At 42.4% G+C, this 27,200-nt stretch overlaps 2 protein-coding genes across 2 annotated transcripts in view; one reads left to right on the top strand and one right to left on the bottom strand.

Annotated features, from left to right (window-relative positions):
• The first annotated feature begins 3,111 nt into the window (after positions 1-3,111).
• The window catches only part of OTUD7A (OTU deubiquitinase 7A), a 402,354-nt gene continuing 378,265 nt past the window's right edge, over positions 3,112-27,200 (top strand). Inside the window, exon 1 of the mRNA XM_044980928.1 lies at positions 3,112-3,170. The gene's annotated coding sequence lies outside the window, so the exon portion shown is untranslated. The remainder of the gene's footprint in view (positions 3,171-27,200) is intronic.
• GCNT3 (glucosaminyl (N-acetyl) transferase 3, mucin type) lies at positions 25,018-26,558 on the bottom strand. The gene has a single exon (XM_044980932.1). The coding sequence runs from the start codon at positions 26,394-26,396 to the stop codon at positions 25,083-25,085; it is 1,314 nt and encodes a 437-aa protein (XP_044836867.1). The 5' UTR covers positions 26,397-26,558; the 3' UTR covers positions 25,018-25,082.

Raw genomic sequence — 27,200 nt, 5'->3', positions numbered from 1 at the left:
TCCAATATAAGCTGTGCCAGTCTATAGCTCAAGACAGACAAATTGGCTGGCACAGGAAAAGTAGAAGATTTGTCAAAGATAGAGCATGGACCTGTGGGAAATTTCCCCATTGATATGGATGAGATGAAGACCCATGTGAAGAAATGCTCTACTTGGTGGAGTTAAGCTCAGTGCCTCATGTGCAAAATCAGTGTATCTTATCTGCAACTTACACTAAGTATAAGAGATCCTGGATAGTTGGCCATTTATCCTGCATCTTTATATCATTTCACTTACGCTCCAGCAGCCCTAGGTAATTACATGTGCACAGGTAAATTGAATCTATAGAAACAATAACAAACACTTTAAACTTTCATACCACATTCCATCCAAGGATGGCCTGTCAAATACAATTCTCAAAGCAGCATCAGTGAAACTGAGTTAGTATTATGCAACGAAACAGAAGCTGGGACCAGCTTGTCACAGAGAACGTGATGTTGTTATTCTTTTTTAAAGCAAAAGTCATTTTCTCCATTTTATATTAAAACACAACTTGCTTCTGTCATTCTCCATCCTACTGAGGACATGCCACTTGCTGCTATTTAGATTGTTCTCTATCAAAATGGGTCTGCAAATGACAATATATTAAATTATTGACCCCCCACCCCCACCTAACAATAGCTGCTGATACAGCCCACATGACTTAATGGGCCCTCCTGCTTCTGGCAGGGCATGTTCATGAAATTTCTCTTTCAGATAAGTGAATTCAAGTGTCCAGCACATACGGGAGAGTTTTTTTCCCCAAAGCTCTATTCATAGAATCATAGAATCTCAGGGTTGGAAGGGACCTCAGGAGGTCATCTAGTCCAACCCCCTGCTCAAAGCAGGACCAAACCCAACTAAATCATCCCAGCCAGGGCTTTGTCAAGCCTGACCTTAAAAACCTCTAAGGAAGGAGATTCCACTACCTCCCTAGGTAACCCATTCCAGTTCTTCACCACCCTACTAGTGAAAAAGTTTTTCCTAATATCCAACCTAAACCTCCCCCTCTGCAACTTGAGACCATTACTCCTTGTTCTGTCATCTTCTACCACTGAGAACAGTCTAGATCCATCCTCTTTGGAACCCCCTTTCAGGTAGTTGAAAGCAGCTATCAAATCTCCCCTCATTCTTCTTTTCTGCAGACTAAACAATCCCAGTTCCCTCAGCCTCTCCTCATAAGTCATGTGCTCCAGCCCCCTAATCATTTTTGTTGCCCTCCGCTGGACTCTCTCCAATTTATCCACATCCTTCTTGTAGTGTGGGGCCCAAAACTGGACACAGTACTCCAAATGAGGCCTCACCAGTGCTGAGTAGAGGGGGATGATCACATCCCTTGATCTGCTGGAAATGCCCCTACTTATACAACCCAAAATGCCATTAGCCTTCTTGGCAACAAGGGCACACTGTTGACTCATATTCAGCTTTTCGTCCACCGTAACCCCTAGGTCCTTTTCTGCAGAACTGCTACCCAGCCATTCGGTCCCTAGTCTGTAGCAGTGCATGGGATTCTTCCGTCCTAAGTGCAGGACTCTGCACTTGTCCTTGTTGAACCTCATCATATTTCTTTTGGCCCAATCCTCTAATTTGTCTAGGTCCCTCTGTATCCTATCCCTACCCTCCAGCGTATCAACCACTCCTCCCAGTTTAGTGTCATCTGCAAACTTGCTAAGGGTGCAGTCCACACCATCCTCCAGATCGTTAATGAAGATATTGAACAAAACCGGCCCCAGCACCGACCCTTGGGGCACTCCACTTGATACCGGCTGCCATCTAGACATGGAACCATTGATCACTACCCGTTGAGCCCGACCATCTAGCCAGTTTTCTATCCACCTTACCGTCCATTCATCCAGCCCAGACTTCTTTAACTTGCTGGCAAGAATACTGTGGGAGACTGTATCAAAAGCTTTGCTAAAATCCAGAAATAGTACATCCACTGCTTTCCCCTCATCCACAGAGCCGGTTATCTCGTCATAGAAGGCAATTAGGTTAGTCAGGCATGACTTGCCCTTGGTGAATCCATGCTGACTGTTCCTGATCACTTTCCCCTCCTTTAAGTGGTTCAGGATTGATTCCTTGAGGACCTGTTCCATGATTTTTCCAGGGACTGAGGTGAGACTGACTGGCCTGTAGTTCCCTGGATCTTCCTTCTTCCCTTTTTTAAAGATGGGCACTACATTAGCTTTTTTCCAGTCATCCGGGACCTCCCCCGATCGCCATGATTTTTCAAAGATAATGGCCAATGGCTCTGCAATCTCATCGGCCAACTCCTTTAGCACCCTCGGATGCAGCGCATCCGGCCCCATGGACTTGTGCTCGTCTAGCTTTCCTAAATAGCCCCGAACTACTTCTTTCTCCACAGAGAGCTGGTCACCTCCTCCCCATACCGTGCTGCAGAGTGCAGCTGTCTGGGAGCTGACCTTGTCTGTGAAGACAGAGGCAAAAAAAGCATTGAGTACACTAGCTTTCTCCACATCCTCTGTCACTAGGTTCCCTCCCTCATTCAGCAAGGGGCCCACACTTTCCTTGACTTTCTTCCTGTTGCTAACATACCTAAAGAAACCCTTCTTGTTACTCCTAACATCTCCGGCTAGCTGCAACTCCAAGTGTGATTTGGCCTTCCTGATTTCACACCTGCATGCCTGAACAATACTTTTATACTCCTCCCTGGTTATTTGTCTTATTATTAGTAGAGTCCCACAGGAGGTTTCCCCTTGTGTTGCTGAAAGAAGTCAATGATTTCTGCAAAGTCCAGGCAGAAGGGCTATGAGTATTTTAGAAATTTATAGCGGCTCATTTATGTGATTGATAGGATTGGGTGTGACAGGGTAAAAGTCCATACACAGGTTCTGGTGAGGAAAGGGTTCAAATTCCCCTGCTGAAGAGCTAAGCACCTCTGCAGTCTGCTAACGTTGATGGGTGGCTGTGCAGGTGTTCCTTGTAAGAAGGCTAGTCAGTCTCATTAGCAGCAGGCAGCTGTTTCCCTGGAGAGGTGTGGGATATATAAGTCTGCAGGAAGGCTCTATTCTGGCTTGATGTTAGATAGTGAGTAGGTGGTTTAGCTTACTGTAGTGGGACAAGAAGCCCTTCCCCTTATTTTGGGACAGTAGCAGAAATGTGTCTTTTCTTTGAGGCAGGGTCTTAGAAGGGTAAGATATTTTATGTTTTTTTCTTCTTGTTTTCAAAGCATCTGCATTCTACAAATGTTTAAAGGAAGTGTGTAGTATACTGCTATCTCCCCAGCTGTTCTCTCACAGCTAGGAAATGCTGCCATAGTCAGATGAGAAAGGAGATGATCACACAATCTTCCCACATTTGTCTCAACTCTAATTCTGCAGATTTTCCTAGTGGTCTATTGTGTTTCTTGCCCTGGGTCTGTTTGTGGTTTATTCCCCTTAATATATTTTAATTTGACCCTCCTTTTCTGTTATAATATTTCTCTCACTTACACATGCACATGTAAAAGTAGGATCTTAGAAAACAAAGACATTTATGCTGACCAATCTCTGAGTAGAGAAAGAAGGGATGACTGTGGAAGCTTTGCTAACATTCCCTGCAGGTGTCTGTGGTTGCTGTTAATTACTGACTATAGTTCACATCAAGTATCTTTTGTGATGATAACTGAGAACAACTTGATTTAAAATGTGATACTAAAGCCAGCTGAGTTGCATCTCACTTGTCAGAATCAGAATTAGCCAATAAATGTCAGTCTCCTCTAAAAGATTATTGGCAAATGTCTAATGTACTTCTATCCAGAACAATAGCTGTGCTAAGGCCCTGATTCTTGATGGAGCTCTGCAAAGACAAATCATTGTATGGAACCTCATTGGCTTTAGTGGGGCACTCAGTGGGTGCAGGGGCAGCATGGTGCTCCATGCAGGACTGGGTTCTGTGTCAGTATTTCCCAGGGAAAGCTGGAGGAGCCTATAGAACAGTATCAAGACTACCTCCTTAAGTAAGTCAAATGTTGGAATCCGATCAGTTCTCTGATGCTAATTCTTTGATTCTTGCAGAGTGCCAGGGGATCTTCAGTAACCGCAAATAGTCAAGATATCTGTTTTGCTTGTCTTAGGTAGATTCAGATGAACAATCATGAATCACTTATTCATCAACTTTTGCCTTTTTCAGTTTGAGAACAAACTGGGTTCCTCAGATTTGTTTCACATTATTAGCCAGATAGTTAATTTACATCATTCTTGGGCAGTAGATTTTTGTAAGCAGTTGATTGCCGGCATGTGATAATCAAAATGCAAAGTGTTTGTAGATATCAGTCACAATGTATGTGTGTTCGTTGACTGGATGAGTAACTGACAAGGTTTCTGGTGTTCCATCAGTAATGTTCTGGACAGTCTGAGGTTTGAACCCATTTATGGAGGTATGGGTAGGTTACATGTCTGGACTCATGGGTGATCTACTGGACTGGGACTTAAGAGACCTGGTTTCTAGTCATGGGATTGCCACTGGCTTGCTGGGTGACCTAGGGTAAGTCACAGCATGTCTTTGTGCCTCAGTTTCCCCAAGTGTAAAGGAATATGATTCTGATCTTCTGGGGATCTAGATAAGAGCTGAGTACTATTCTATTTGTAATCATTGTAACTAATCTAGAGTGGAACTGCTGGTTTGGTATGTATGCCTTGGTTCATAAATCTGATCATTCTAATGTTTTTTGAACGGAGCTGTTAAGAACATTTTGTCATGTCAGAGAAAAACAGAGTTCTCACTCTAAGGTTGGCTGCAGCAAGTCAGATACACTTTATTCTGTAGCAACTGCATAGAGGGAGAGAGTGCACTAGGACACAGGGTTTCCCCCACCTGGGCAGGTCTCTCTCAAGATCAACAATTAGAGCCAACATTTATACCTTTTTTACAGACCATGAGCAGCAGCTGCATATTGTTTATACATATTCCTTCTTGATATCTTATTTCTCTCAACAATTTCTGCTATAGTCTGCATTCCATTTTTTTCTTAACGCAAGGTCAAAACAACCTCTGTTCTTTTCCACTCGCTTGCACAAACCCTGCTTCTACAAATCTCGCATTATTAGGATTAGGGTTGGCCTGTTTCTTGCTCTGTCTCTTAATCTAACTGCACACAAATCCTCTTTTCCCTTTCACACTTCCACAATCCCCCTTTTTTGTTACCAGCACAACTAGCACTCTTAAACCTCTATTTTCATCAAACCTTGTATTTTAGCTTCTAGAGCAAATGATTCAACCTTACAGGTTTTGATTGGATACAATGACAATGCATGGTTAGTATGAACATGGAAAGTGTTATCATTACCTCCTTCACAACAATAACATAATCCTACACTAAACAATAAAAGCATTAACATTCCCATTGTAATAATATAATGGGGTTGCTATACAAACCCAATTACAAAACAATACATTATACTTAATACATAAAATAAACACTCTATAGACTGTATAAAGGACATATTTCTCAACTTGATATATATTTTGAAGCATATGAATTTGCCCTTGTAATTCAGAGATTCTCTGAACCTCTGGTAGCAGCAAAATCAAATTTTGAAACCGATCTGGTACTAAGGTAGTCCAATTAAAGGGTATCTGAAACCTAAGGGCTAACTGTAGAATTCTATCTGCAGGCCAATAAATGATTGCCTGCAGCAGTGGTGAGATTAAAATGGATATCTTGTAACATGGTGGCCTCAACATGCACACAACTATCATTAGCTTGGAAGAGTAGGTGTCCTGCCAGTGTAATTCCTTGTCCCATACCCTTCCAACAAATGTCATCATGAACAGTGACAGCTTCTCCTGGCTTCAGTTTATGTGCACACTGAAGCTGTGAAGGTTCTAACAGCCAATATGTCCATTGACTCCCTATCCCCATCCATATGTTGGGTGTTGTTCCAGGAGCACTAACAACAAATTGGCTAGGCTTTACCAGGTGATCTAATCTCCCAGATATCCCAGTTTGAATAATACAGGCCCACATGCATCCTCCCCATGGACCTGGCAGGATTTGGTATGTGAGAGACCACACCTCTCCTACCAGCCAATATGCTTGGAAGGAGCACTGTGAATGTCCACACTTTCACACAAAAAATCTCCAAGTATATCTCCATGGCCACAGATCAGATGGTACTCCTGAAGTGTCTGTAAGGGCAGTGGGCCACGCTTCATGCGTGAGATCACTCCTGTCGGAGAAAAACTTAGTTCTCGCTTTTTGTTTGGGTGCAGCAAAATCAAATACTTTATTCTTTCTCTAGTAATTACAATAGAGGGAGAGAGTGTCCTAGGAAACAGGGTTGCCCCTTGTCCCGGACAGGTCTCTCTCAATTAGTAAACAATCACAGCAAGCATTTATACCTTTGTTACAGACAATAGCTAGCAATCCTGGAGACAGTAAAAAGAAAACATTTGCATTTGTTTATACATAAGCTTCTTTGCTATCTTATTTGTCTCACTACTAGAAAAAAAAGCAAGACTGCACATTGCAAGGTCGTAATAACTTTCACACAGTTCACTCTCTTACATTATCTTATTTCTACAAATCTCACATCATTAGGATCACAGCTAGCCTAACTCATGCTAACTAACTAACATACATTTAAGATCCCTTCAAATCCTTATTAATTATTTCCTGGCCTCCACACTCCCCTCTTTTGTACTTCTAGTACAACAAATATTTCAAATCTCAATTTGCATTAAACCATGGATTTCAGATTCTACAGCAGATATGTCAACCTTAGGGGTTTTCATGGGATGTAATGACAATGCATGATTAGCATGAACATGAAAGGTATTATTACTATCAGTACGTCTTTTACAACAACAACATAATCCTACACCAACTAACAACACTACAAACAATAACATTCCCATAGGAATAAAATAATGGGGTTGTCGTACAGTTTTGGTTACAAAGCACAATACATCATACTTAGTACATAAAGTAGACACTCTATAAGCTGTATGAAAGGCATTCTTTTCAGCATGATATATATATTCTGAAGCATATGAATTTGCCCTTGCAATTCAGAGATCCTTCAAACCTCTGGTAACAATGAAAGCAAATCTTGAAACCGAGCAGGCACTACTCTAATCCAATTAAAATATACCCGAAATCCAAAGCTACATGCAACATTCTATCTGCAGGCCAGTAAATGATATGATTGCCTGCAGCAGTGGTAAGATTAATATGTATATCTTGTAAAGTGGTGGCATTAACGGACACACAGCTATCATTAGCTTGAAAAAGTGGGTGTCCTGTCAGGGTAGTTCCTTGACCTCTACCCTCCCAGCAAATATTGTCATAAACAGTGACAACTTCCCCTGGCTTCAGTTTCCGTATACACTGAAGCTGTGGTGGTTCTAACGGCCAAAATGTCCATAGATTTCCTAACCCCATCCAAATATCAGCTGTAATCCCAGGAGCACTAACTAAAAATCGATTAGGAGAATCAGGCGGTCTCACTTCCCAGATATCTCGGTGAATCACCCAATCCCACATGCATCCTCCCGATGGACCCGGCAGGATTCGGTATGTGGGAGCCCACACCCCCTTAACCGGTCCATATGCTTGGAAGGAGCACTGTGAATGTCCACACTTCCATCCAGAAAGTGTCCAAGTATGTCTTCATGACCACAGATCAGATGGTACTCCTGATGTGTCTGTAAGGGCAGTGGGCCAAGTCTGGTCTAGATCATTCCGAATGGCCATCAGCTGGTCAGTCAGGAAATCCTGAATTTCTGAACATGCTAGATCCCACTGCAATGCCTTCCCAGCCTCAGTGATATTCAGTACCATCTCTCTCAATAAATTCTGGGTCATAGAACTTAGGGTGGAAATGACATGTAACTCACCAACTCCAGCCTGTACTTAAGATAGCTGAGCTTCAAAAATAAGGCTAGTGGTCTTGTCTAGTTGGCCCAATTTCTTATCATGTTCATGGCCTTTAAGAATAGTCCAAATGGCTACGACACTATTAGCCCCAGCCCACAGGGATCTGCCCAATGTCCTCTTATTCCAGGTTCTCCGTTGTGCTAATCTAATGGCAGCCCCGTGTGAGCAATCTGGGTATGTAAAAGTGATTTGAAAACTGGATAAGGGCAATGTCATTTAAAATCCAATTAGGGAGGGCAATACATACTGAAGGATTTATCTAAAATACAGGGCACAGCCTGTAGAATAAATCCCAAAATCCAATTAATACCACATTCCCAAGCATGGGTCCCACAAATTTTTTCCTGCCAGTGTGCAATTCTTTGTTTCTTCACCAGGGTCAGTTCTCAATGTCCTTTTTAGTCAGGAATTCCTGGACTTTGGCAATGTCAGTGGAGTGAGTGTTTCTTCTTCTTCCCTGAAGCAGTTGTGGTTCAGCATCCTACAGGGGAGATTACCAGGACATCATCCTGTAATGATTTTGCTTCTTCTACAAAAGTTTAAAGGCACAGTAGTTTGTCAGTGGATAAGGGAGAGGTTGCCAGCACATCACCTTGTCCTTTTTCCCGCTGTCCAGAAGCACAGTGGAACTAGAAGAAAGAATAGGCTAATCATCAGTAGGAAAATTCTCCTGATGTGGAGGGGTCTTTTTGCAGTGAGAATCCTGGGTCCAAGCAGCCAGTCTTTGGCACTTCACAGCGGTGTTGGTAGTCAGCAGGACTTGGAAAGGGCCTTTCCAGCGTGGAGCCAAGGCAGTCTTTCGTTGATGGATCTTTATGTAGACCCAGTCTCCTGGTTCCAACGAGTGGCAAGGTTGCACAGGATCCTTCGGTAGTGCTTCCTTCACCTGTGTATTAAAAGACTTAACACATTTCATTAGTGTCTGACAACACTTAAGCATTATGTTATCCATCAAATGAATGTCCATCTGAGCTGGGGTTAGTGGGGGTGCAGTTGGTAGTCGCATTGGGTGTCCCGTCAAAATTTCATGAGGGCTGAGTCCAGTCTTTCGATTGGGAATGGCTCCCATACTCATCAGTGCCAAAGGAAGGGCATCCGGCCACTTTGTTTGTTTCAGCACTGGCCAGTTTATTTGTTTAAAATCCCATTCTGGCGTTCCACTGTCCCAGCAGACTGTGGGTGGTGAGGGCAGTGAGCTGCACATAACTCATTTACTTGTACACCTTCCGTTATACCATGAACACATAAACATTACTGTTATACAGTACATTAGTCTTATTATTCAATGTATGCCACATATACCCTTTCATTAAAATAACCTTATTACAGAACTTTGGAAGGACAAGCCAGGACAAGCACACCCACTTTGAGAAGTTCACTTAATGTAACCTCTAGTCGAATAGCTTTCCACCATCCCCAGCCCTCTGGCTAAAAGTCTGAGGTAGCCAGAAGGATCCCTTGTACAATATGGGGAGTGGGTTAACTTTTCATGTCCTTGCTTCCAAAGACTGGCAGTATGCAAATTTTAACAACAATTCTCAATTAAAAGATTTGGCCAATGTAGTTTCTTTCTCTTACTTAAGAAAATGTATTAGACTTTAGTATATCACATTTTTCTGATGTAACCAAATACTTTGTATTCTAAGTTGAACAAAACAAGTAACTGCATTTCAATTCAACACTTCCGCTTGAGTTCAAATCAGACCATCCCATGAAAATATTAAACACAACAATTCTGGCCACGAGACAAACACCACAAGACAGAACATAGAACACACAACATAATTTTGACTGTGCCAGTAAATCATGGTACGTTGAACGTTGTGCAGCTGGCATTAGTTTTCTTTGATTATCTGAAAGACAAAAACAGTGGTCCACCCCTTCTGGGCAGTTAAATACTTAAAATATACAAATACTCTTGCTGATTCTAGGCAAAACAGAGGAATTACCCCATATTTTCTCGTATGTGTTTCTTAGACAGCCCTGGTTCAGCGGCCTCTACCTTATCAGTTAGTTAATTTGCATTAACACAGATGCTGTCTGGCTTGCTTTTTTTACTTTTAACTCCTGTTTTTAAACACTGAAAGAAAACATCACCACTTATAGTGCCTGTAGAGCCTAATAAAAGTTTCATTACATAGCACTGTATACATTCAACTGATTTAACAAAATTGTTCATAGCCAAATGATTGCAATCTAATAATTTCTTTGCCTGAATTTATTTACAAACATTTCAAGACACCAAAAACTTGTCTCTTTAGCATTTTTTTACAAAGTTCAACTGCTGTTCCCTCCAGCAACTACAGAGTCAACTTTTCACTTTCCTTAAAAATCACTTGCTTGTCTCCCAACAGTCACTTTTATCAACTCAAATCACCATTCCAAATATCCTCTTGAGTATTTGAAATCCTCATGCTTATATTTACTTACTCCTTCTTTCCACTACACCCTCAAAAGTTTCCAACCTGTTTTCCAATCTCTTTGTCTGTTGCCTGCCCGTCTGGGCCCGATCCTTTTTTTCTCGCTGAGCCGTCCCTTCCATTTGGCACCAATTTGCTCCACTACCAGTTTAGCTAGGATGGTGAGCTTCTCAACTAGCCCCACCCTTCTGGTCTTTTCCCCAAAACATTTCTACTCACAAGACTACCCGAGTCCTCCCTTGTAAGGCTTGCCACCTGGGCAAAAATACATGGCCATTGCGTAAAGGCCATTTACTCAACACAGAATCCAAACCCCTTTAGGGGGTCTACCCAGAGACCCACCCATTTGTCTGCTGACACTTAAACAGAAAAGAAAATTACACAGAAAGCAGAGAAAATTACAGTCTAAGCCAGATTTTTCTACTTCTATTACATTGTCCGTTACAGGGGGCGGGACAGAAAGATCTCAATACAACCTCAGAGCTTCATCGCACACATGGCTTCCACTCTGAGGAATTAAGAACGAGAAGTTCAGTTCCGCTCACACACCCAACGCCCAAATGAACAGAGCAGAAAAACAACAGTAACCGGTAAAACAAAACAGAACAAACCCAGATAGTGTTTCCTTATTCTATTAGGGCTCACCTTTAATCATGCTATTCTTAACATATAACACCAACAGCACCAAACAAAACAAACATAAAATAACAAGGGTAAAAGAGATAGATGGTGTAAATTCTGCAGGGCTCCCCCATACATAATTGCTCACCAAACTGTGACAAATTCCTGTTACTAATTTATCCCTCATGTCAGGTGATCAGACTGACACTGCATATAATCAAATTTTAAAGCTTCATTAAAAATAATAAAACAACAATGGAAAGTGTTGGGAATGCTCTCACCTCACTCAGGAAAAATATGAATGCCCCAAGCCTTAAGCCACTTTAATACTCACACATGTCCCACTGGAAAGTTAAGCTTTGCAAATATAATTCCAAGTCTGTAACTTGTACTGCCTTTGGTTTGCCTCTGTCTCTATTTTCCACAAGCAGCTGGGGCTGAAAGCAGTTTTTCTTTGCACTTAGCATAGTCCGCACTGATTCTTGACCTTGAACACAAAACAACTTCTCCTTTATCTCAGGGCTAAGCTGAATTTCAAATTAACCCGTTCATGGACAAATTGCTCACACTGTGTCAGAGGATTGTGAAGTAAGGGTTCCTCTGAGGTATGTAAGTTTATCTAACTCAAAGGTACCTTCTAATGGGCATTGTTTAAATGAATTTTCACGCGTGTACAGATTCCAATCATTTAAATACCTGCAGGTTTTAGGACCATAATGTACGTACATGTAATATGCTGGGGTACCCTTAGGGGGTAAGGTGGAAAATTTAGACTGTCCCTCCCCCATGTTCCAATCACACAAACTGAGGGGGCGCCCTGTCCGCGCTAGCGGATCAGAATCTAAGGATCTCTCCCTACAGGGTACTCACACACAGGAGAGACTCACAAGGAAGACTACGACTCTCCTACACCTCCCTTCAGCAAAGAGCGTTGGCTAGTCTCTGGGAGATGGCGCCGCTTACTCTAATTGCATCCAGTGAGATGATCAGATTGTCAGTAGCCCACACAGAAGGGAAAGGGGAGGGAAGATGGGTTCACACACTCCTAGACCCAGGCAGCTTCCTTGCCGGACTATGCCAGGCTGAGTCAGCCTACCGTGGGTCGGATCTCCTAAAGATCCACTAGTTACCGGGCTTGCGTTAGAGCAGTCCTGATCATTAGCTTCCGCTTCACAGGGTACTCTGGGCGTCTTCCGATAACGATCACTCACACTGCTGTACACACACACACACACACCAAGGCCTCTTTTTTTTTTTAACCCTTTTTTAACCTTTTTTATCTTTTTTAATTTTTTTTTTTTTAACCACGATGCATCTTTACCTGGTCCGGACCAATACCATGAGGCGGTATGACAACCCCTCTTGAGGCGGTAAAAACCCCTCAGCACCAGTGCATTCTAATGCATTTACCTATGCATTACCTTATGCATTTACCTATGCATTTACCTTGGCCAACTCAGCAGTTCCCAGTACTGCTATAAACTAACCTTATTGGGGCCTCTCCCCAATACCACTTTGCATCTGATCCTGCTGCACAGTCGATAAGTTCAGATGGCGTGAGCCCAACAGAGACAGACGTCCTCACGGAAAGTCCTCCTCCGATACCCCAATAGAGATTTCAAAAGGTCTCATACCTCTCATGTGGCGCCATGGGGTTCGAAGGGGAATGATCCGTAGTAGCCGTCTGTGGGTCCGTGGGCGTTGCCATCCCGGACGAGCCCCCAAATTGTCGGAGAAAAACTTAGTTCTCGCTTTTTGTTTGGGTGCAGCAAAATCAAATACTTTATTCTTTCTCTAGTAATTACAATAGAGGGAGAGAGTGTCCTAGGAAACAGGGTTGCCCCTTGTCCCGGACAGGTCTCTCTCAATTAGTAAACAATCACAGCAAGCATTTATACCTTTGTTACAGACAATAGCTAGCAATCCTGGAGACAGTAAAAAGAAAACATTTGCATTTGTTTATACATAAGCGTCTTTGCTATCTTATTTGTCTCACTACTAGAAAAAAAAAGCAAGACTGCACATTGCAAGGTCGTAATAACTTTCAAACAGTTCACTCTGTCTTACATTATCTTATTTCTACAAATCTCACATCATTAGGATCACAGCTAGCCTAACTCATGCTAACTAACTAACATACATTTAAGATCCCTTCAAATCCTTATTAATTATTTCCTGGCCTCCACACTCCAAATGGCCATTAACTGGTCATTCAGGAAATCTTGAATTTCTGAATATGCCAAATCCCATTGCAAACCTTCCTAGCCTCAGTGATATTCAGTACCATCTCTGTTAATAGCTTCTGGGTCATTGAACTAAGGACAGAAGTAACATGTAATTCACCCACTCCAGCCTGAACCTGGGTTAGCTGCGCTCCAGTCATAAGGCCAGTGGCTTTTTCCAACTGTCCTAATTTCTCTTCATGTTCTTGGTTTCTATAAATATTCCAAATTGTTGCTGCACTATTGGCCCCATCCCATAGGGATCCAGCTAAGTCTCTTTTCTTTCTAGAGGAAACCTAGGCCCTTTGCTGTGCTAATCTAATGGCAGCCCCTTTGGAACAATTAGGATAGGTAGAAGTGACCTGAAAACTGGATAAGGGCAGTGTGAATTGTATAATCCCTAGTATAGTATTAATCACAGTCCATCGCTATCCTAATAGATCTCTTTGGTGAAGTACCATACCACACTTCCTTTTATTTCCAAAAGGCATGAACATTAATAGCATAGGAAAGGGTATATAGCAATATGGTAATTACTGGAATTATTTCAGTACAGATAAAATTTCCAGTAACAGAACAAACTCTTTGGGTATTTGTTTGGCTATCCACTAACTAGGTGATCAAATAACAATAAGGGCCTCTTCCATCTAACATTTTACAAACTCCAGGAACAGCCGCCATCTCTACCTCGTTATAGAAGCCACTAATCTCAAGTTCTGATTCTTGGGGTTCATCTGTACTGATATCATATTTCCACTGATCCCTTTGTTTTCCAGTCAATTGTTCTCTCATATGAACTATTCTGAACCTTAAAAAATAGGTTTTCTGAACAAAATTTCAATAAATCACTTGGCCATTGGGTTTTATCAGATGTATGGCATTGTCTGTATTTGGATGTGTTACAGGGGTAATAGTATAATGGAGGAAATGGTGGGGGCAGTGGCAACAAGGTGCCTTTGGTATTTGTCATTTAAAATCCAATTAGGAAGGGCAATACATGCAGAAGGCACATATCCAAAAACACAGGGCGCAGCCTGTAGAATAAACCCCAAAATCCAATCAATACCACAGTCCCACAAATTTCTTCTCGCCAGTGTATAATTCTTTAAGAACTGACCCTGGTGAAGAAACAATAACTTTCTTGGTTGTCAGCCAAGTCTTAGCTGTGAGCAGTGTCCTTAAACAGGGCCAGTGTCTTATCTTTTGGACTGAGCTTGCAAGCTATAGGTTGGTTTTTTTTTATTTTTTTTTTAAGTTAACTCGTTCTGTTCTCTTCTTCTCCCCTTCTTGGCTTCTTTTAACCTACAAAGGAAATATCCACTCTTCACTCTTCACACTGCTCACAGCTAAGACTTGGCTGACAACCAAGAAAAGGGGGGGCTTGAATATACCCATGCAGCTGTAAAATATGCAAATAAACTCTTCACTCATATACCTTTTCCCAACAATGAACACACACACATTGCCATTATATAGTACTTTAGTCTTCTTATTCAATGTATGCCACATGCACCCTTCCAGCAAAATAACTTTATTACAGAGCTTTGGAGCAACAAGCCAGGACAAGCACACCCACTTTTGAGGGGTCCATTCAGTACAACCTCTGCTGTCCAATAGCTTTCCTCCCTACCCAGCCCTCTGGCTAGAAATCGGAGGTAGCCAGAAGGATCCCATGTGCTATATGGGGAGTGGGTTAACCTTTCATGTCCTTGCTTCCAAAGACTGCTGGTGTGAAAATTTTAACAACAAATTTTCAATAAAAAGATCTGGCCTATGAAATTTCTTTTTCTTAAGCAAATGTATTAGACTTCAATATATCACATTTTCCTGATATTATCCAAACACTTTGTATTCCAAGTTGAATAAAACAAGTATCTGCATTTTGATTTAACCCTTCTATTTGATTTTGAACTAGATTGTCCTATGAAAATATTAAACCCAATAATTCTGGCCACAAGACAAACACCACAAGACAGGACATAACACACAATACAATTCCTATTGTGTGGTATGTTTTGTTTTTCAGCTGGCATCAGTTTTCTCTGATTTTCTGAAAGACAAAAAGAACATAGGTCTACCCCTTCTGAGCAGTCAGTCATTGCTTAAAATATTCCCTTTTTATACAAATACTCTTGTTAATTGCAGGCAAAACAAAGGAATTATCCATATTTCTGGTATTTGTTTCATAGGCAGCCCAGGTTTCCGTGGCTTCTACCTTATCAATTAGATAATTTGCATTAATACAGATGCTTTCTGGCTTGCTTCTGGATCCAAAGCTATCCATAGTTTAGACTCTTACTTAAGAGACATAATTGGTTTTACCAGAATTTTGATTGCCTTTTACTTTTAACTCCTGCTTTCAAAACACACAGTGGTGTGAAAGAAAACACCACTTATTGTAGCCCCTTAGAGACTAATAGGATTTTAATTAAGTAGTATATTTACATTTCTTTAGTTATTTCAACTAAATTGTTCAAAGCCAAATGATTGCAATCAAATAATTTCTTTGCCTGGATTTATTTACAAATATTTCAAAGACACCAAGAATTTTCCTCTTTAGCATTTTACAAAGTTCAGCTGCTTGATTGCCTCTAGCAGCTACAGAGTTAACTTCTCAATCTTTCCTTAAATCACTTGCTTATTTTCCCAAAACACCCCAATCAATTCAGATTTTACCATTTCAATCCATTTTCCAATCTTACTTGTCTGCTGCCCGTCTGGGCCCGATCCTTTTTCCCCCGAGCCGAACCGTTCCTTTCCATGGGCACAGGCTTTGTTCCAATACCAATTTAGCAAGGTGGGTGGGCTCCGCAACAAGCCCCCACCCAGGTCCTGCTATGACTCATCTGCAACCATTTTTTTCCCTCTTTTTTTTTTGTTCATACTCACAATCTGCCTGGGCTGCCCAGCCCCAGGGGTAGGAGAGACACAGAGAGAAAGAGATGTCTGGGAGGTTCCGCTCTTGGGTTTTTCCACCTGGGGGTCTCTTGGGGCATTCCTTTCAGAGACTGCTCAGTATTCCAGTCCAGGCTGGCTGCTTGTGGCTTCTTCAGCATCCCCAAACCACACTGGCTCCAGGGACACGAAGCTCGGCTCCTCCTTTTGCTACTTCATCTGTGTCTTCCATCTCTGCAGCCTCTAAACTTTGTTGTTTTTCTATGCTTGGCATGGTCTGTGTCAATTCTTGCCCTTGAACAGAGCAGCTTTCTCTTTATCTCTAGGCCAAGCTGACTTTTCAAATTAACCCATTCCTTTTCCTCCTTGCTTCCAGCCTTAACTAATTGAGATATAAAGAAGCTGAGGGGGTTAATGCAGTAGTTCGGCTCTTCGTGGCTTTCTCTGAGGTGTATGATTATATCTAAATCAAAGGTACCTTCTGGTGGGAATTATTTAGATGGATTATCACGCATGTAAAAATTCAAATTTTTCTAAATACCTGCAGGTTTGGGGACCATAATACACATACATGTGGTATGCAGGGGTACCCTTTGGGAGCGAGGGGGAATTCTTAAACTGTCCCTCACCAATTTTCCAATCACCCACACCAGGGAGGATGTCCTGTCTGCTAGCAGCTCATGAGCTAAAGAAAAGTCTCTCACCTCCAGGAAAGGGTCCACTGGGGTCAGTGGTTTCGCTGGGTCACAAGATTCGGCTGACCCCCCTTGCTTTCAGAACTCCCACATGGGGTAGCCCTGAGGTGGCTGGAGTCAGCTTAAGTCTTAGACCTGGTCAGCGGCTTATACCACCAAAGTTCATTCATACACACACATTCATTCCCATATCTAGATGCATCTCATTTAACAATAACCTTATTCCTCTGTCCATACGTAAAACACTTTTCTCTTCTCGAGGTGGTCAAAACCCCTCTTGAGGCGGTAAAAACCCCACAGCACCAGTGCATTCACCTTATGCATTTCCCTTATGCATTAACCTTATTTGAGGGTGGCCAAACTATAGCCCCCAGTACTACATACAACTACTTTATTGAGGGTGGCAAACTAAACCCTCAGTACCACTTCAAACTAACCTTATTGGGGGTGGCAAAACAGTTTCCCAGTACTGCTCTGCATCTGATCTTGCTGCACAGTCAATAAGTTCGGATGGCGTAAGCCCAACAGAGACAAACGGCCTCACGGACAGTCCTCCTCCGATACCCCAATAGAGATTTCAAAAGGTCTCATACCTCTATTGTGGCGCCATGGGGTTCGAAGGGGAATGATCCACAGCAGCTGCCACGGTCTCTGCAGGCATTGCAATCCCAGATGAGCCCCCAAATTGTCGGAGAAAAACAGAGTTCTCACTCTAAGGTTGGGTGCAGCAAGTCAGATACACTTTATTCTCTAGCAGTTGCATGGAGGGAGAGAGTGCACTAGGACACAGGGTTTCCTGCACCTGGGCAGGTCTCTCTCAAGATCAACAATTAGAGCCAACATTTATACCTTTTCTACAGACAATAATGAGCAACAGCTGCATATTGTTTATACATATTTCTTCTTGATATCTTATTTCTCTCAACAATTTCTGCTATAGTCTGCATTCCATTTTTTTCTTAACACAAGGTCAAAACAACCTCTCTCTGTTCTTTTCCACTCGCTTGCACAAATCTCGCGTTATTAGGGTTAAGGTTGGCCTGTTTCTTGCTCTGTCTCTTAACCAAACTGCACACAAATCCTCTTTTCCCTTTCACACTTCCACAGTCAGAATATTGGTCTTTGCTCATCTCTGGCATTAAAACTCTTGTCTTTCCATAGGAAACTAACTCAACTCTGAAAAGAATGCATGTGTCTGAGTTAAAAAGAAATTGGCAGCAAGATGCTCCTTTTTAGACTCCAAATATTTTTTAATTAAATAGTGAGTAATTGCCAAACAGGAACTAGATAGTCTTTCCTTCTGTATCTCCCCGAGAACCTTGGATCTGGGAGTGGCAAGCTGCTTCTCCAAATGACAGACAACTTCTATAGAATCTAATATCCTAGAAGTCAGCGGGGCAAAGGGCAGTGTGCCATCCAATTAAATAAGGCATTCACGTAATAAGCAGTCATGCTATTCAGTACCTCTGGGCTTAAGTTATTTCTCTGAGACATCTTGGGTAAACAGATTTCCTATTTCAACAGCTCAGGGTCTAGGTTCTGATCCAAAGCCTGTTGAAGCTAAGTGGTGTGTGCTGCGTATGCTATCCTGTAATATGATGTAATGGATATAAAGCTCTGAAAGGCCTGCGTCACTGCTAGTTCCCCACTCTGGCACTCTGAGTGCAGAAGGTGGGGGCCCCGCAAGGATTCTAAACATTAATACTGGCCACTTCAGGCTTGTATTAAACTCCCAAGGTTACAGCTTTTCTGTGACCTTGGATTGGTAGATGCTGCCACCACGCAAGTGCAGAACCCCTTTGAGAGCCCAGGAAGGCGCACTTGGGAATTCCTTCCTGTGGGGTACCCTCAAGCCCTTTCACACACACCCCCTCTGGGGAAGAGCTGAGAAAGGGGGTGGGGGAATCTGCTGTTGTCACCAGCTAATTAAACAACATGTGCACAAACCTCTTAAGACACACAAATCCAATTCTGTTCTTAAGGTAAATTTTATTTAAAAAAAAAAGGCAAGGAAATACATCTGGGAACTCAGGCTATTGCTAGATTTTAAAAGAGCAACTACAAGGATTAACCATCAAGAGTAGTTTCTTGAGGTCCATCTTAAAGGTTACAAGCAAAACAAAAACATGTGGGTTAGCAACGAGGAATCCACAAGCCAGAAAGAAATAAAAGGGATAAACCTAATTGCATCTTCTTAGACATTTCCTGATCTACTTACATATCTGAGGTTTTAAATGAGTAGTTTCTAGGTATGTAACTGATGATTTTTTCATACCTGGCCCAAGCTTCTTACAGCATAGCTCTGCCTTGTCTGCCTCTCCCTGGGAGAACGGAGAGACTAAAGGGGAGTCATTTTTCAATTTTAAAAAGTTCTAGCCTTCCCATTGGCTCTTTTGGCCAGGTGCCCACTCATTTCCATTTACCTATGCATAGCAGTGAGATTTTTTTTAACCCTTTACAGGTAGAGCAATTAGAGAACTGCTATTAAGAAGGATTTTATAGCTGCTGGCTGGGTGTTCATAAAAGGGAGCTACCCCCCTCCCCCATTTATCGCAGCCTGAGATTGGGGTGGCTGAATTAGTTACAAGAGATGAAGCCAGCTGACTGAGTTATGTCAGTTAGCCTGTGTGAATCTCTATATAATCTTCATACCACCACACTTGCTCAAAAATAAAATGACATTTGTATGCCACATAAATTATGGGAATCCTAGCTTAAAAATGAGTAAAGTCTTAATTTTTATCATGCCTGATGACTAGGGTGAATTTTCAAAGAGGAGCAAAAATACTGCCAGGCTGAAGACTCCTTAGGGTATATCTACACTGCAAAAATAAACCCCTGTGGCAGCAAGTCTCAGAGCTCAAGTCAACTGACTTGGGCTCACACTGCAGAGCTAATAAAAGTAGTGTAGCTGTTCCTACCTGGGGTGGGCTCTGAAACCCAGCAAGGGGGTGGGGGGGTATCTTGGATCCTACACTCCAGCCCAAGCCCAAACATCTATGCTGCTAATTTTAACCCCATAGTGTGAGCCCAAGTCAGTTGACTGGGACTTGCTGCAGCAGGGTGTATTTTGGTCCTTGCAGTGTAAATGTATCTTTGTAGGCCACAAGGCCTAGAAGGAGAGTCCAGAACTCCTGAGCTCTATTTCCACCTCTGCTACTGACTGACCAGTATACTTTGCACAAAGGGCTGATCCAGAGCCCATGGTGGTAGTGCTAGGTTTTGCACAAGCAGGGTCCATTGTAATTTTAGGAAGAGTTCAGTTTATCACAAGTGTCTAGCCCTGAGGTTTAGGCCAGGGTCTATTTCTGCTTCCTTGCAGTTAAGACTGGTGCATTAACCAAGCTGACTTAATTCTCAATGTTTCATTAGGTTTATAATTAAATATTCCAATCCTACAGCATACCTGATTGCTACATTTAATACATTTCATGGTCTAGCTCCTTGGTAAGACCAAGGCTAATCACCATGTCACTGAGTTAATGTGGGAGATCAATTGATCAGTTTCCTCAGGGTGGATTAAGCTAAACTTCTTCCTCAGTTTTTGGCAGTGTTATGAGGGCATAGAAAGGGATGAAGAAGAAAAAAATGCCTTCACCAAATCACTCTAATCACTGAAGCTCAAAAGAAAGTACATAGGTTGAAGCAAGATTGCACTGTAAATATTTTGTGTGGCATAAAACAGAGAATTATTACACATTATCAGTGTCAATTGGGCAGCTTATTTGTACTTCTGTGGTCTAAAAGAGCTCGGTAGCACACCTGGCCTTTAGCACTTCCTGGTATAAATCAGGACAGACATGACACACAAGCAACTTCACAGTGTTTTAGTGTTTCTGCCTTCAGATGAAACCAACAATGGCAAGGAGCACAGAGATTGGGGGTACAGGGGGGTGGCAATGGACAAAAGAGAAAGCAAATTTGATCTTTCCCAAACTTCAGAAAAGGTTGACTTTGAACCTAGGACAAAAGCTTGGGTTAGTTCTTAGTTTCTCCAAACCAGCATGCTTATTTCTGCTAATTAGTCCATAAAATTCCGGTCTAGAACAAGTCTAACATACGCCTTTCCAAGTGCCTTAGACAATACAAATTAATGTTCTCTGGGGACAATATATATATAACTCTTAAAGGGGGAGGCAAAAGCGGCAGTGGCGAAAAGTGTATGGAATGATTACAAATGGATTATAAATTACTCTAACAGATCTGGAAGTGTATGGGACACTTGAACGCTATAGAATCATGGAATACTCAAAGCCTATTGTATTGAGATATGACAGACTAGGGAATATTCAGACTATCATGTTAATATATGTATCTTTATGGGCTTGCTAGTGATTGTATTCCTGGCTAAAAGGATAAGATAAAGAATGCTTCCTGCAGATAAAGCATATACTCAATACTGAAATGAGGCAGGTAACAAGTCTCTTGAAGCTTCACTCTCCGGAGGCAGAGTACAGAGTACCTAGTTCAGAGGACCTGACCTACATAAAGTTATTCCAGGCCTGCTTGCGTAACTGTCAGAACACACGTGGCTCGCTTGTCGCTCCAGTTTGTAGAGTAGATGAACCCTAAATTTCCCCTCTTCCCAAAGCCTGAAGGACAGATGCTCATTTCTCGCATATCCTTTGGATAGGGTTGAGGTGACAACTTAATTAGCAAATATCTTGGCAACTGAATAATCATAGTTTCTACTGTGGATTGATAAGTGAGATACTAGCGGTCAGCCTGGTTCCTCCAAAACTATCTGCAGGAAAGCAGAGGGATATGTCAAACAAATAAATCAGATTTTTTAAATTTGTTCCTAGCTTTTTACTTATTTTACAGTCTTATCCAGTTCAGCTATTTGTCTTGTTTCTCTAGCTTCTTAATTGTTAGTAGATTTTATGTAGAGATTTTTTCTTCAGAATAAATAAATCAGGTTTGAAATGGTCATATGTCTTGAAAAAGAGAGTCCAGGGTCTCATTGACATCCTTCTGTGAGAACACCACAAGCTCACATATGAAATTGATAAAAAAAAAATAGTCCCTGCTATATTTGCAACCATTACCACCCTCAGATACAGTGAACCTTCACAAGTTAAGAAACCTGAAATGCTTAACCAGGCTATGCATGTCTGGCAGAGTTTGCAATATGAAGTCAATGGAGCATGTGCCCCACAGTCATTTTAGATGCTTTTTAAAGTCTCGCTCTTAAGCTTTTAAAACCAGATTTAGGCACTTAACTTTAGGATTCTTATTTTGAAAATTTGCCCTGTGAATATGAAAAATTCACAATACAGTTGCTAAATATGAAAATATCCATAACTTTTCATTGTTGATACTGAGGCAATTTTGTATGTAAGTGACAAATTTTATGCCACTAAAGTTTTTAATAGAAATACAGTTTTAGCCACTGATGGAGCAAACATTTATGCCCATGTCTAACTTGAAGCACATGAGTAGTCCCATTGAAGTGAATGGGTTTAGTTGTGAGAGTAATAGGGTGACCAGATGTCCTGATTTTATAGGGACAGTCCTGATATTTGGGGCTTTGTCTCATGTAGGCGCCTATTACCCCCCACCCATGTCCTGATTTTTCACAGTTGCTGTCTGGTCACCCTACTGAGTAAAGTCACTTACCTGATTAGGTGTTTGTGGGATCAAACACCTGGTTAATATTTTGTGTTGCTTATAGCAGTTTTGTAACATTCAGATTCCCTACCAGTTGTGGCATTTTAAAAAACAGCATTTATAATGGAGTTCATGATACAGTTTAATCTGAGGTTGCAATTGCCTATTTTTTCAATTTAGTTTTATGTAATCATAACCTGATTTAAATCAATTATTTAAAAAGACAATCAAGTGGTTGAAATCATAGTTTCAGTCACCCTACTGCCATGGAGTTGCCTCAGACATCAGTAGGGTAATAGTGGCTGTCAGCTGTAGGGTGACCAGATATCCCGATTTTATAGGGACAGTCCCGATTTCGGGGTCTTTTTCTTATATAGGCTCCTATTACCCCCACCCCTCTGTCCTGATTTTTCACACTTGCTGTCTGGTCACGCTAGTCAGTTGGCAGCCACAGTATTATAGTGCTGCACTAGTGAAATAGATACGTACTGTACAGGGTAGTGATACAGAGAAGAATGAGCTAAGGTTCAAGGTGACACAGGGAAAAGCAGCTGGGCCCATGGAAGCTGCCTGGATTAGCTAGCAAAGCTCTCGGGGTGGGTTCAATATAAAAACACATGTCTTCCCCCCCACACAGTCCCCATCCATTACAAGAGAAGGGAAGGGATGAGTTGAGTAATGGCTGGTTATTAGACTAAGATTGGGAGGCAAACTCCCTGCTTTTCATGGAAATCTTGGCTGTCTTAATTCTAACTGGGACTTGGGGTTCTCTTTGTGACCATAACTTTCACGTACAGCACCTTTTATCCAAGAATCACACTGAATTTAGCCTCATAATACCACTGGAGTTGAGGGTTATTGTCCCAGTTTTGCAGATGATGAAACTGAGGCACAGAAGTTAAATGGCTTTGGTCACGCAGCAGGTCAGCATAACCTGGATCTCTGGTCTCCCAGTCCTATGTATTCGCAACAATTAAGCCATAAAGGCTACAAAATACCCAAGGAGCTGAGTTTTTATATTATCATTTTTTTAACTCTAAGGAAGAAAATTAAATATACAAAACATAGCTTCTGGTTAGCTTTTTGTTAGTGGCATGTTTAAAACAAACCAAGCCAAACTGGTTGAGGTAGTAAAAGCCACCCTTGGGTCAATCGAGTTAGGTAGTAGAAAGGATGGTGTTTGGAAAGCCACCTCTGGCACATTGGCACAGCATGGGGCAAAGAAAATGAACTATAAAAAGTCATTTGTGTTCTTGTATAAACTGATCCAAACCTTTAATCTTCCACTCTGGTTTTCTTTCTACTCTACAAAGGAAAAAACTTTGGCAATATTTTCAAGATTCATTTACCCGCCCCTTATTTTTATATATAAGCAACTGACAAGCCAAAACCAGGAAAAGAGCAGCTAGAAAACTAATTTACACAGTCACACAGGATGGCCATTTGTCACTAACCATACAAAAGGAAATGCAAGGAAACCAATTCATCTCTATCTTGGGAGTGTGTATGTGAAAGATTAGTAAAACATAGAATGAAAAGAGAGGGAAACAGCAGAACTTAAAGGGAAGCAGGAACAAAAGAAATGTTGATTCACAGTAAGCCAACTGCCTGCTTTTTAACCAAAGCACAAACACTATGTTCAAACAAGATTAAAGTTTATAATATCTCTTAAGAGATATTATCTTTAAGGCTGCTGTTGTGTGTTAATGTACTAGGAAATCGTGTCTACAGATAAAGTAGTTCTTCCAAACTTTCACCACAAAGCAGAAAAAAGTTATGCAGCAATTTTTTTTGTGAGTCGTCCCCACCCCCCAACTCCCCCCCCAAAAGTGTGGGGCTCTTTCCCCAAGACCAGTGGGGATGGAACGTGATGCTTATGTACAACTTCCAGATCAATCACTTTATCACAGAAACAGAGGACTGTACCAGCACTCCACATCTGAATACTCCTGAACTGCAGTTCCCATTATATACATTTATTGGTGCAAACAGCATCATTTAAACCCATAGATTTCTACAGTTAACGTTTTCTGTGGAAAATCCTTACTCTAGATAGCATGTCCTGGTACTGAGTACTAACTACCTGCAGACGGGATTTCAGAATAAGCTGGTCCTGAATATTACTCTCTCAAGCCACATAGTGCGAATAAGACAGTTACCACAGAAGAGAAACTTCACTAAGAAAATGACTGCGCCTGAATAACCAGGTTAAATCTTATTTCTCCCTCTACAGTAAAAGTGTCCTTACTGTATAGCATAAACTACAAAAGCATAACTACTTTAGAATGCAACTTCAACGGTAGAATGGAGGAAGCAAATTAAACAGAGATTCCAAGTGATTAGCAAATTCCTTTTTGTTTCCTTCAAATGAAAAGGCTTTTATTAGAAATCCCCCCTGAGCACTCAACGCCAAGGACAGGGCTACTGGAGGTTTTCTGTTCAAGGTGGAGCAGAATCTGACTCGGTACTTAAAACAGGAGGCTGTACAGAATCTCTTGGAGAGGTTTCAGTGTAATTCAGACAGCATCTATTAAGAGATTTTTTACCATAGGAAAAATACTGGTGATAGTCTCAAGTCTGTCAGTTCAGTGACAAGTACTGTATGCAGAGCAAACCCCTCCGCTTGCTTGAGCGCGAGTTAAAACCAACTGCATTGTTTGTGAAGTGCTTTACAGGTCGCTCTCTCGATTTGTGTTTTCCACTTGCTGGGCCGGACGTGCTCTCAGAGATCTTTCCCGTACACCGACTTGTAACGTAGATATTCCTCCAGACACTGGATTGCGTTTTCATCTACCTTTGGGTCAAACTTGTTGGCTAGCAGATGATGGTTTTGGAGCATCCAGTGAAGATCACCTGCCCCGTACACGCAGACGGCCCGTTGGTGGGCACCCCTACATGGTGGGTAGGGTGCCCCTTTGCTGACATCGCCCTCCAGGTAGGACCACTTCACCAATCTAGCAACAGCATTGACATCAGAGACCTCATACTTATCGTTATAAGGCACCGACCCTGGCATGCCTGGCATCCGGTGGAGGGTGGCCCAGATATGTTCATCTGGGCTGTAAGTATCTTTTGACCACTCCAGCAGCTGCCGCGCCGTCGGGTTTTCAAAGAGGGCTTGAACAAAGTCCCTTGTGACCGCAACATAGGCACTGCCCGTGAACATGGGTGAGCCATGGGGCGGGAGGCTCTTCTCCGTGGTGGTTCGGATCACCGAGTTCTCCACCTGGTGGTGGTACTTCCAGCGAGCCGCCTTGATCGACGAGGGTTTCTCAGATTCCATATTGTTTTTCCCATTTAGAAACTTCAAGGTTCGGACAATCTCGGCGTTGGTTTTGATGGGGAAATCAGTGCCGCAAGTGTTTAAGAGATACCGCCAGGGCACGTTGCTCTTGAGTAGCTCCTCCATGCAGTTCAGGTCCGCTTGGACCCGGGACCAGGACGCGTACACTACTCTCTCCAGTTTAGTGGCCACAAAGACATTTTCGAAGCACGAGGCGATCCCTCGGACTGCCTCCTTGAATTCGTCCGGGGATTTCAGATCTACGTGGACACAGTATATATTCTGGGGCGTGTAGATGGACCTTAACAATCTTTCGAACATCTCAATCTTCTCATGCACTACCATGGAATATGCAATAGGAAAATCTTCCTCCTCTTTGCTCAGTGGGAACTCAACAAACCTCCTGCGCGTTTTGAAGTGAGTGCAGTCCTTGGTCAAGTTCACGTAATCTTTCGGGGCTAAAGGCTCCGATTTGGTTTTCGTCTTTAGCCTGCTCAAAAGAGCTTCCTCTACTGCTTCCACATCCCCTCTGATGATCCGAGAGCAGTTGATCTGGCCCCTGGGAGACAACTTCAGAGACTGGTAGAGATGATCCTTGCAACCCTCGCTCTTCAGATGCACCGTCTCCTTCCCAAGATCACTGAAGTTGCATTCCCAGGAGGAATATTTCAGCACCACCGTGGCAAACAGCATCAGAAATCCCATGAACAACAGACGCTGAATCTGACACAGACACTTTCTCTCCCGAAACATCTTGGGCGGGGGGAAATCTTCGCAACTGGCTCGAAAAGTTTCTTCCCAGTGATAAATCCACTCCCTAAATCAAGTTCCTCTTAATCAGCAGGATTTGGGGATACAAAAATCTTCCTCCTGGGTGGTAATCGGACAATTCGATCTGCGTGAGTGAATTAATCCTGGGTAGCAGGTGCATTAAGAGCAGCGGTTCCACACCCTTTGTCTTCCTTTCGGGCAATTTACCTGAGCTCTGTTCAACCAGGGCGGGGCAGAGGCTTAGTCACCAGCTTGATTTCCCGCCCCACCCCCACCCCCCCCCTTGAGGTGTGGAAATACTTAGCACTGAAGCCAAGGTGAAATGAACAGCGGAAGTTTCTATCCTCCCACTCCCCTTTACGTGGCGTTACCTTTACTAGATGCTGGAATTTCTGGTACATCCAGTAGCTGGACTGGTTGCGTTGTTGTCCGTCTCCTGCGGGGGAAAAATCTGAGGACCACACAACCTTTACCTATTAGCTGCCTGCGGAGGTGCGACCCGCACCCCCATGATCCACAAGATGCCCGCTTCCTATAAAGTTCAAGGTAATCCAGCCTACAAACCCCTAGCCCGTAGGAAGCGCTGCGGATACACAGTAAGGAACAGTCCTACATTGACAGGGTGACTGACCAGAGCATCGAAGGGGTCTTCATCTCTGTCTGACTTCCTAGAAAGGGAAGTAAATCCACAGACAAGCGTATCCTCCACTCATTCTGTTTCTAGCTCAGTTTATGGCTATCTAGGCTGTTAAGGTCGTTAAAATACAGCAAGAACTAGTCCTTCGA

The sequence above is a fragment of the Mauremys mutica genome, chromosome 11 (assembly GCF_020497125.1).
Source record: "Mauremys mutica isolate MM-2020 ecotype Southern chromosome 11, ASM2049712v1, whole genome shotgun sequence".
Lineage (NCBI taxonomy): Eukaryota > Metazoa > Chordata > Testudines > Geoemydidae > Mauremys > Mauremys mutica.
The sequence above is the reverse complement of the archived record's forward strand: the minus strand, read 5'-3'. Positions and strand labels throughout refer to the sequence as shown.

Bases quoted from the DNA above. Each gene is read 5' to 3' on its own strand.
- GCNT3 (XM_044980932.1), bottom strand. From the start codon at position 26,396: ATGTTTCGGGAGAGAAAGTGTCTGTGTCAGATTCAGCGTCTGTTGTTC.